This window comes from Monomorium pharaonis, unplaced genomic scaffold, assembly GCF_013373865.1.
Source record: "Monomorium pharaonis isolate MP-MQ-018 unplaced genomic scaffold, ASM1337386v2 scaffold_480, whole genome shotgun sequence".
In the NCBI taxonomy this organism is placed as follows: Eukaryota; Metazoa; Arthropoda; class Insecta; order Hymenoptera; family Formicidae; genus Monomorium; species Monomorium pharaonis.
Genome location: NW_023415781.1, coordinates 14,820 through 26,006, shown reverse-complemented (window position 1 = coordinate 26,006; position 11,187 = coordinate 14,820). Strand labels below are relative to the sequence as shown.

General features: G+C 36.1%; 1 protein-coding gene and 1 long non-coding RNA gene across 7 annotated transcripts; one reads left to right on the top strand and one right to left on the bottom strand.

Annotated features, from left to right (window-relative positions):
• Window positions 1-453: 453 nt before the first annotated feature.
• Window positions 454-8,454, bottom strand: LOC105837842 (sodium-independent sulfate anion transporter). 6 transcript variants are annotated; one of them, XM_012682963.3, is made up of 12 exons: window positions 7,288-8,454; window positions 7,087-7,154; window positions 6,346-6,521; window positions 5,711-5,906; window positions 5,406-5,626; window positions 5,180-5,324; window positions 4,553-4,717; window positions 4,017-4,178; window positions 3,467-3,607; window positions 2,730-2,875; window positions 1,828-1,989; window positions 454-1,147 (listed from the first exon to the last, which is right to left on the bottom strand). In XM_012682963.3, coding segments are annotated over exons 2-12 (1,650 nt in total). In that variant the 5' UTR covers window positions 7,088-7,154; window positions 7,288-8,454; the 3' UTR covers window positions 454-1,012. The 6 variants fall into 6 exon arrangements, with proteins under 6 accessions (XP_012538417.1, XP_036150727.1, XP_012538413.1 ...); XM_036294834.1 differs by having other exon boundaries at window positions 7,087-7,143; XM_012682959.3 differs by having other exon boundaries at window positions 7,087-7,511; window positions 7,713-8,454.
• A 968-nt stretch (window positions 8,455-9,422) lies between these two features.
• On the top strand, window positions 9,423-10,937 carry LOC118648510. The gene is made up of 2 exons (XR_004965317.1): window positions 9,423-9,846; window positions 10,549-10,937. It is a non-coding gene; the product is annotated as an uncharacterized LOC118648510 (long non-coding RNA).
• Window positions 10,938-11,187: the final 250 nt, after the last annotated feature.

Here is an 11,187-nt window from a genome sequence, read left to right as displayed (position 1 = left end):
GGAAGTGCCGGAAATGTCGGGAGTGCCGTAATTACCGCGTTACGTTAATTGACGCGATCGTTTTCGCGCGAGTGTGTGTCCGGAACAGCGGAGCAGTCGGCGGATGAAAAATGACGGCGTATCACATCCCAGTAAGTACTTACTCGTTTATTATTATATCTACATGGATACGCATTGTCGTTTAAAGTAGAATTTCAATTATATGCGAATGTCACGTTTAATCGAACAGTGATGTACGAACGTGCGACAATCTCGTCAAGTGAGCTCCGTGCGATCGTAGCACGATTGCACGGAGCTCACTTGAGTGGTTATGTCGAAAGAAATATCAAAGAAACACACTGTTAACGATTGACGAATGTGTAGCAAGACTGCGTGATAAAGATAAGAATAAGATGTATAATCTCTCAAACCTCATATTTTGCTATAGTTTTAGATAAATAACTTAAACGTAAATTGAAATGAATTATTGCACGAATATTTATTAGATTTTTCTTAATATGCGTACAAAATTTGACTAAATTTGTAATTCTTTTTAATCAAATTTACAATTAAGTATAACAATTAAGAGTATACAATTAAGTATTACAATTAAGAGTAAACAAAAAATTAAATAACTTTTAAAATGACATGAGAATTATGCTGACATTTTAGGCCCGTTCTACATTAATCGCAAGTCGCAAGTTGCCACCTGCGACACCCAATGAGCGACTAGTTTCTAGTTAAAACTCGACAGTCATTGGATGTTGTAAGTTGCAACTTGCGATTTGCGATTAATGTAGAACGACCTTTACAGAAATGTTGAAACGTGATAATGGAACGTTTGTTTTTTAAACTTTCTATAGGATTTCGAAATGTGACACGTACATCTTCAATATTCGATCGCACTCTTTCTCTCTCTCTCTAAATTAAATATATTTATTAAAAAGTGTCACTTGATGTATCTACATAAAAAAAAAAACCTAGGCGGTCGCGTTCAGATTTGTGCGCGTGCGAGGAAAACGCTCCTCCTCTTTTAGAACTTGTCTTCCTTGAGGTCCAATAATTCCGGCGCCACAACCTTCAGAGTGGCGTTCACGTTCTCGCAGCAATTACTGCAGACAATTGTTTGTCCACGTACTGAAAGGTCCCTTCCCAGGAGCTTGACGTTCTGCAAGGCGATCGATCTCACGTTAATTACAACAATTACATGCGCGACGCACAGCGAGGGGACAAGTACAAATGAAGTACGCGACCGCGATAATAAGCGCACACGAAAATCGAATATCGCAGAAATATCGACGCGTTAAAAAAAAAAAATTAACACAGCATACCGTTCTCGAACGCACTCCCTTCGAACGTACACGTGCCTCTCCGGGGGCAAAAATTTCACTTGTAATGTTCGACACGCGTGCCGAACGATACAATACACCCATGTGTGGTTATACGAATTTGGAGAACAACGATAATAGCATAGGTTAACATGTGCACACGCTGTTTGCTGAACAAACCTCGCGGTTCTGTATCGAATCGATCCGCGTGTCCTACAGCTTTACACCCGCACGCATAAACGAATTCCGCGAACGGATAGATTATACTTTTCGCCAGCAAAATTGTCTTCATTAATTTAATCTCCGATTGATTTTAGATTAATTAGGGAAGGGGGGGGGAGCTGGTGAGATCATCGGCTCAAAGAAACGCGGGAGAATCGATAACCGTCCGGCTATCATCATTGATTTCGCTTGTATTTTTTTTTCTCCAACTCTATCTGAAGAGAAGTACATTTTTTCTTTCTATAAATCCGTTCGAAGTAGAGTCGACGTTGACAACTTTCACGATCTCATCGCCTACCTTAGCGACCGTAACGTCGAGCCTCTTGAGATTCGTACAGTCGAGTATCACGTTGCATTCACTCTCTCCGGAAAGCTTCATTATGTTAGCACGTAGGCGCTCCGCCGCTGGAAAGGCTACTGATTCTTCGGGTATAACGATTATAACAGTCTCCCCCTCGATCTGCGTTCGAGACATAGAAAACTAGATTATGCCCGCTTACAATCGCCAACAACCAGTAGAAAAATATTCCAGACATTGAGAAAACATCGTACATTCAGTAGCGATATTTTCAAACCGGCTCTCTTTTCAGTGTAAAAAGATCTGTTATTTATAAAGCACCTATCCATAAGAATTTATTTCGTTTTTGGAATACTAAAGTAAAAAAAATATATAAAATAAAATATCTTACAGCAGAATTTTTAAGAGATTTATAAAATCTAAGAATAATTCGTTATCTGAGGGAGGCCGAAAAGGGAAAAAATATCGGGGGATGAAGGTATCGATTTCACGTAATATAGTAAATCAAGCTAAGGGATGATAGTTCTCAATTAAAAGTTCTCATTTAAACGATAACGGTATGTATTAAATTGGATTAAGCAGAAAATATAGCGCCAGCGATTTAAAAGAATAGCGCCATTTACACGTCGCAATAATATCAACCGGTTGAGTACATTTCTTTTGTTTCATATTATATCGGGAAAATAATTTTTAACGATTTTTATTTGGTTTTAGACACTGAAATTATTACAAATAGAGTATTGTATATATAATCCTCTAAATACCTTAGAATATAAAAAAATATTTGTTTTAATAAAGCAATATTTAATTTATTAGAATAGAATTAATTTAATACTGATTTTATACTAAAATACTTTTTTTTAATACTGAAAGATTTATTAATTAATCTCTTGTCACTGTACCTGTTCGATTTTCGTCTGAATGTTAGGCCGCGCTGAGAAGTATAGCAACGCTATAAGATTCACAACAATGCCAATTAAGATACCGTACTCCAGACCAAGAAAGACGCATGGGAGCAAAGTCAACATCATCACAAAGAAATCGATCTCTAAAAAAATTTACAGACACCTTTATATTACAATCTTTTAAAGTAAAAATAGTTACTGTGACACCTTTGTGTTCACTAACAATATCTACCGTATTTATTTTTATTGTTTTTCTCTTGTGTGAAAAAAAATTTTTGATGGTAACGAGTTAGATAATAATAAGATTTCAATTTTAATTTCTTTTAATATCTCAATTCGCGAAGTTATTCGCCCGAACGCAGAGTGGGCACATCGATCGCGTTCGCAAACAACCGGGTGCCAATATCGTCGAATCTACTGCGAAGCTACAGACGGTTTTAGATGAGCCCGAGATGAAACTCACGGCAAAGGTTACCTAACGGAAACTGCGATCGCGTCTTAACAACAAATGCCATCAAGAACGCGCTCGAGCTTATTGTTTCGCGTGGTTTTTTCGAGAACAAATGCACCCCTCCGCGAAATGCATCCCGAGCGTGGGTGGCGCGCTTGCTGACGCCTTTTGTGCACCATTGACGCCACCGGTGCTAGATAAATCGCGTGTAGGTGAACCGGAGCAAGAGGAGAAAAGGAAAAAAAGGGGGATAAAGAGAAAAGGAGAGATCTGTGAAACTTACTTCTGGCGCGCCATAGCAAGACGTACGTTTCGAAATCGAGCATGTAGTACATGGCGCAGATGATGAGACCGGCGAGCGTAGCCTTCGGTATAAAGTAGAAGGTAGAGGTCAAGAGACCGAGCGCGAGCAACACCAGAACGCCTGGAACCGTTTCCATCGGGTTTTGGTAGCGCACATAAAAAAAAAAAAGAAAAATTAATTAATTAGTTGATTGATAAAATTTTTATCAAAGTGCGAAGATATTTCTCTTTTTAATTAATTAATTAATTATTGCTGCAATCTTTCGCAATATCGAACATATTGGACTTTTTATTTAATGGTAAATTTATATAATATGATATATATAAAAACCCATAAATTTAATATACATATAATTGAAGAATGCTATATAATAAAATAAATTTATTTTTATCAAAAAATTTAATTATTTTGTTAAATAGTGTACAACAATTTTAAAATGTACGTTCTGAGATATGTTAAATGATCGAATTGCATTTATATTTAAGTTGAATTTAAAAATGATATAATTGTTTTCTTACCACTCGCCTACCTGTAAATATTCCACCCATGGGGGTTTTAACTCCCGACGCGTGATTGACGGCCGTTCGCGTGAAAGATCCGGTGACTGGCATGGAACGGACGAACGATCCAAAGATGTTACAGACTCCTAGAGCGATCATCTCCTGCGTGGCGTCCAAAGATTTACCCTTTGCTGAAATAACAATTCCATTACCCTCTCTCCCCGAGCAACCGGATTCAACTTTTATTTATTAGTCGGGGAACAACAACATGTAAAGAATCAGCTCCAGACGAGCGGGGAAAAACGTGAATGATCCACTCGCTTCAGCGAATGCGAACGATCCCATTTCGTGTTTGTCCGCGCTTTTGTTTGCAGGTCTGTATTCAGTTTCATACGAACAAAAATAGCAATGCTCTTACATATCGATAAAACCACTACGTTTTTTAAAGGCGCGTAGAAACGCAACACTTCATACGAAAAATTCTCCCTCGGTGTAGAGCTTTTATTCCCCGAAATTGTATGGGAGCGATAGCGACAGTGTAATTAAATGGTGGAAACTTAATTACCGAAGGCTTTCGCTATGGCTATGTGCTCGATGGTCGATACGATCGGTATCGTGAATAGCGTCGTTCCCATTGCGCTGGTCATATCCAAAAAATTGTACGTTTGATTCCGAAAGGTCGTGGAGAACGGCGGTGGCGCGATAGGTGGCAAACCTTGCCCCATTGTGCCTGAAACGCTTTATGTTATATATTATTCTCGTTTCACGCAAATTGAAAACTGTATTTTCTTACGTTATCTGTCCACATAAAGTACATAAGACTATTTTTTACAGTACATCAAAATTAGGAACAAGAAGAAGTTACTATCTCAAACGTAAAAATCAAATTATTCTTTATCTTTTATCCTTTACGTATAGCTACAAAATTTATTATCACGAATATTTTTTTAAAAATAGGCGATATTATCGGGAATTTATTTCGCAACGCATATAGATAATAGAAGGAATCTTCTCAGCTTAATTTCACAAGTTTGGAATCCATAAAGAAATTTAAATAAAAGACAATGGATTGTCTGGTAATTGTTTGCATGCTACGTTTAATTGTCATAGTTTATTTTGATTAAAGTTGATAATATTAGTCACGATAAAAAGAAACGTTAATATTAAGTAAATGATTCTGCTATCTACTAACCCGTTAATTTGAAAGGATTTTGACCATTAATGTAAAAAATGTACGCCATGATAGTGCCTGAAATTACGACTAACGCATTGCGAGACAGACCGAGAAGCCATCCTATTTTTTGCAAGATTGTTCCCGTACGTTGCCCTGGTAATTTCTATAATTAGAAAAAATAGAAGTAAATTTTTCAAAAGAACGCACGTTATATGTATATGTTTAATGTCGATGGAGTTTATACCTTGAACAACACTAACACAATGATAGTACCAATTCCTAACAACGTGTCTTGGTACCGGATCTGTTCGATATTCTTAAAGATCGCTATTATAGAATCCAGAAAGCTCTCGGTTCTACCGGGAATTCCCAGGAGTGACTTAAACTGGGAAGACGCAATGTTGATCGCCGCGGCTGATGTAAAGCCAGTAATTACAGGAAGCGATATGAAGTCCAGTAAAAATCCTTAAAATGATTACTTATTACTTTCAAATTGTGACATATGTCTGTGACACGTATCTCTTACTTTAAATATATAAATGAATCTACCTAAATGAAGAATTCCTAAAAGCGCAATGATGCATCCTTTTAAAAAGGCAATTAGTACAGCCATGTCAGCACCGTAGTCTGTAACTAACGGTTGAACCATGGTGGCCATAATGGCTGTTGGACCAATAGTGATGTTTTCACATGAACCAAAAATAATATATACAAATGATGCCATAAATGCCGAGTACAGTCCATACTATAAGATCATAATACATTATAAAGAAATTAAGTACAATTATTTTAAAAAATATTATTTAAATTAAAATAAGAATCATGCATATGTTAGTCACATAAATCAATAGTTCAAACGGTATTAGATATTAGAAAGCATTGTACTTAAAAAAAATATTATTCTTATTTTATTATACAGACATAGAAAGAACTTCTGTTATTTTTTTAAGAAGTGCTGTTTTAAATAATACTTTGAGATAACACGTAAATTAACGTATTCTTAAGCTGTGCTGAAAACAGACTTATTTTCCGTCATCACTTCTCGATTTACTTTCACAATCAGAGCTATTATCAGAAGTTTCATTTTATCCCTCTGAAATTTATTGACAGAGTTTATCTATATGCTACTGGATAGTGCGACACAAGATTTATGCCGCGGCCGCTCTCTTTTTCGTGATCTTTACCTCGGCATTTAAACCGGCGACAATACCGTAAGCGATTCCTTGCGGTACTGCAGTGAGACCGACCGTGATGCCGGCCAATGCATCTTGTAAAAGCCACGCGGGTCTGTATCGTGGCAACCAGTTAAGGATCGGCAACCTTCGCACAATGTACTTGTCGCATTTATCTTTCTTGGCCACTAAAAGTAGATACAACTTTATTTTTCGTGGTGCAAGCGATTTTATCTTGGCTACTCGTGACATCGAGTGAGACAAGATGTAATCGTAAAATATTTTTTTCTTCTTTCGACATGTTCGGGTTTCTTACGCGAACAAATCCTCTAGGGAATAAAATTACTCTATAAAAAAGTATTAATCTTTTATAAATATTAAATCAATTTTAATGAGAGTTATTTTTACAAGGCAACTATTGCTTTTATTAATATTTTATTTTCATTAATATTAATATTTTTTTTTTACATAAAATGAATTATTTAACTAATAACTAATTAATTAATCTTTTAGTCTAATAATCTCTAAAAATGATCGTAATATTTTTATTTAAGATTATATTATTTTAATTATATACTTTGCGAGAGAGAATTCTATAAACTTAGAATAGAAACGATTTAAAATAGAACAAACTACAATTTTAAATTATGCATACAGTTTTATTTATTAGATTGTATTCTCTATTGCTAGTGTTTTACAGATATATCTTAAATCATTAATTGATCAATTTTTACGACACACAATATTACTTACTTATCCAGTTAGTTTTTCAATTCTTGAATGGCGAGGATACAGGTCTCTTCAAGCTCACTATTGAAATACTTTTTAAATCGATATAATTTAAAACGGTGTAATTCACTTTTGAGGAGAAAAATGCGAGCGATAAAGAAAAGAAAAATAAATTGTTGTATTCACGATTTTGGTTGAGACGATCCAAATTTTTTGCTCACTCACCTTTGCACTATAAATGCTATCTTGGTTTGATAATCTATTTGCTTTTGGTCGCGTACGGAAAAATTACACTTGTTTACCTGTTTACAATTTTGCCATTTTGCAGGTCTGATAAATAAACGGATGATAAGCAAATTCTCTCTAGATTGTTTTGATATCGATTAGCAATGAACTGCTGTGAACATCGGTGGCGGCATGTAATAAATACGTGTATTCGTTTAAGTTTGCTATGAAAGGATACAACAATAATCCGAATAAATAAATTGCTGATCACAATTGTTACAATTAAGTTATACCTACATTATGAGACTTTGAAATAATAAATTAATTTTTTAAAATTTAATTCAATAAATTAAAAAATTACGAATTGTTTTACTATTTGAAATCGTTGTTTTAGAAGTTTTAATTTTTACACGTATTTCACAAACCATAAAGTGTTCCAAAATATCCGAGGCGATAAATAAAAAAATTATTTTTCTCTCTATATGAATTACGATTTCGGAGAAGTTAGGCGCGCTGATTTGACAGAGCAGTGTTGCCTGAACCGGTTCTTCATTCTACACAGAGCACGCTCAGTATTAATATGTGATTCCGTTGATAGATGTTTCATGCCGACTCACTGCATCGGATTGAGTGCCGAAGTAACATCTTTATATTGTCCGATTGGCATTATATAAACGACTCATATCACGCTATCAACGGATATCTCTTATTAGATAAAATCACATCTCTTATTAGATATAAATAACTCATTGCCAATTAGAATTAATGACTACCGGATGCACAGAAAGTCACCGGAACTTGTCGCATCTTTAGGTCTCTTTTTGAAGAAAGAAATTCAGTTTTCACATCTTAGAAATAAAGAGGAGAATCACACATTAAGTTCGTGACTTGGAAACTGCGATCGAAATATAAATATGTGAGCTAGGATATGTAAACACGTTGGCATCGAGTACACTTTCCTGAATGAAAATTCTCACTCACTCACGATCTAATACTCCGATCGAGTCGTTCTTGCGAAAAGGAAACCGGTTCGACCGCGATGCACAATTGACGTGGGGAATTGTCGTGCCACGTCGGAGCGAGGGATACAACAGCCGATTATGGAAACTTGCGATATCGCTTCGAGCTAACGAGAACGACGGCTCCGTTTCTCCTTCCTTCCGCCTTCGGCCGCGAACGGGAGGGAATTGCAGTCTCGGGGAGGGGAGATCCGTTAAACGAAATTCATGCAAGACTTTATCACTATGCTACCGCAAGATTACCATGAATTTTGATTATTCGGTTATGCAATAGCCACGCTGACGAACACAATTCGTTTATGATAGAACTCCATTACAATCTACACTGAGAAAAAAAAAGTAATTGATTCAACAAAATTTTTTTATTGCGGGCTGCCAACAAAAGGTATATTCAATTCAACAATATGCGGTATTGCAATACAAATAGCTCAATCAACATCATTGCACTTACATTAACAATAAATATTGTTATATTAGGTATATCTTTTGTTGGCAGCCCGCAACTAAACGTTTTGTTGAATCAATTATTTTCTTTCTCAGTGTACAATTTGTATTAACGTTGAGATGGCCAAAAACATGCAGGGCGATTTAGTAGGGCAGTTAGAAACAGATAATGTTTGTTATCGAAACTTCTTTCCTCTTTACATGAAGATAAGGGAAATGATGTGCAAATTTATTTCAGGAAAATTACACTTACAAATTTTTTTTTTTTAATTCTTACTCTCATTCCTGACAACGAGGACAACTGTATAACGTCAAGTGCTTTCATCATGTGTAAAAGTCAAGTGTAAATATCACATCGGTTTTTATTTCCGCTTCAAACTTCCGCTCGCGCGGAAGAGGACTTTTCCCATCGTTTTTGTTATCACTTCGTTCCCGGTCCTCTACTACATTTACCCGAAACAAAACATGACGTTTCGCGCCGAGTAGCTAGCGCGGCACGGAGAAATCCCGTTCGGATTCCATAAATAGTGGCCGCGAATACCGCGTTTCTGGCCTTTTTTCCGCGCGAGGGGCGCGATAAATCATCGCGGTGCTTGCCACCTCGATCGCGCGTTCGTTTCGCCCTCCACTCCATAGAAAACGCTCCGGAGGGCTCTCTCCCTCTCTTTTGATTTCTTTCTCTTGTTCCTCTTCCCTGCAACGAGACGACGCGACGTGTCGGCGATGCCACCGGGGATCGAAGGACGAGCAGCAACGCGACCGACGCGGTTGCAATGACGAGGGTGCAACGAGCCTGCGCCAACTCTGCCGTGTTGTACACGGGGGTGCCGACGATGAATGAGCCACCGGCGCTTCTCAGTGCCGCGCGAAACAGCGAAACTCGTCGTCGTCGTCGTCGTCGTCGCGACGCTATTCCGCGTTAAGAATAAACGGATGAAAACTTCGCGAGAAAACGTTTTTCGTGCGATTGCGATCCCGTTTCGATTCTATTCATACCCGATACTTTGGCCGATAAGCATCAAAGTTTGAGATTATTGTGCCGCAGATGAGATTGTCTCTAAGATCGATAAAAAAATTATGCCGTGATACGACAAAGGTACAAATCGCAATTCGTTATTCGTTAGTTTTTTTATAACCGCAGTCGAAATTTTTATTTTACAATCATGACTTCCGCCATGAAAAATTTAGCTAGGTTGATACATCAGGAAAATATCCTTGCCTTCGTCACATGATTGCGTTAAATTGTTAATTCAATTAACACAATTTGATTAACACAAAATCTAAGATATATCTTATTTGAAATCTGATCGATTATTTTATCAAAAATTTGATTCGCAAATTTAATTAATAAATGATTTATTTATTTTTGAAAACAATCCTTTTTCTTGTTAATTACTGCTTGAGGTTATATTGTAATTTTGTATTATGTTATGTTTATATAAAAAATGTATATACATATTTATAGCATTTATCAATTAGATATATACGTTTTTTATAATCACGTATTAATCAATAATTGTTACGTTTATCTTGTCACGTCTTTTAATTGATACGTGAATAATTTGATAATCATGCAATCGTTAATTCATATCATAATTGATATACTATTTAACAAGATTGTAACAAAAATCACGTTTGTTTAACATCATACAGAAATTTCTAATCGATATGAACCATAAGGTCTTTTTTCCATCTTTACTAGAAATATGTAAAACATTTACAAGATTTAATTTTTTGCGCGTATAATAATAATAATAATAATTATTATTATCTATTATTATATTCGATATTTATTCAGACATTTTATGACTGGGCTTTTACTAAAACAATACATCTTTTCTACGTCGCTAAATATTAACGTGAAAGTTTTGACAGTTTAATACGCAATAAAATTCGATAATAAAAACTCCAGACAAGAAATATAGTTGATATTAACTTTAATATTAACAATGTTCTTCGATCTCGCACACACACACACATATACACACAGAGTGTAAATTTAATATCAAGAAAATGATGGAAAATGATGAAGAAAGAATGCCTCAGCGTTTTCAAGAGATTTAACTCACGAAAATGTTACGTCAAATGCCACGTCGTTGAATTGATAAACTACATGCAATATAGTGGATAGAAGACGTTACTTAAGACTCCGCCGTCCCGAATTGTACGTATTGCGGTAAACGAAAAGAATTATTTTCTACGAATTTACTGCAAAGTCAACTGCGTCGGATGCAAAGTGCGCAAGAGAGAGACGATTAAGAAACGCTTACGTCCGAGAAAATAATCACGTTCGAAGGACAATGCGCGGAACGTAATAATGGACGTATGCGTAATTTTGTATTAAATTGTTGATTATTCTTGCGGGTCGCCTTCGACAGGAAAAACTTTGTGTGTGTGTGTGTGTATGTGTGTGTGTGTGTGTGGTGAATCGAGACGT

What these genes read in the sequence shown, in the direction of transcription:
- LOC105837842 (XM_012682963.3), bottom strand. An exon ending in TTGTGTTAGTGTTGTTCAAG is followed by an intron (nt 5,325 to 5,405) that starts GTATAAACTCCA and finishes TTCTAATTATAG; the next exon opens with AAATTACCAGGGCAACGTAC. An exon ending in TCGACGTTACGGTCGCTAAG is followed by an intron (nt 1,148 to 1,827) that starts GTAGGCGATGAG and finishes ATCGCCTTGCAG; the next exon opens with AACGTCAAGCTCCTGGGAAG.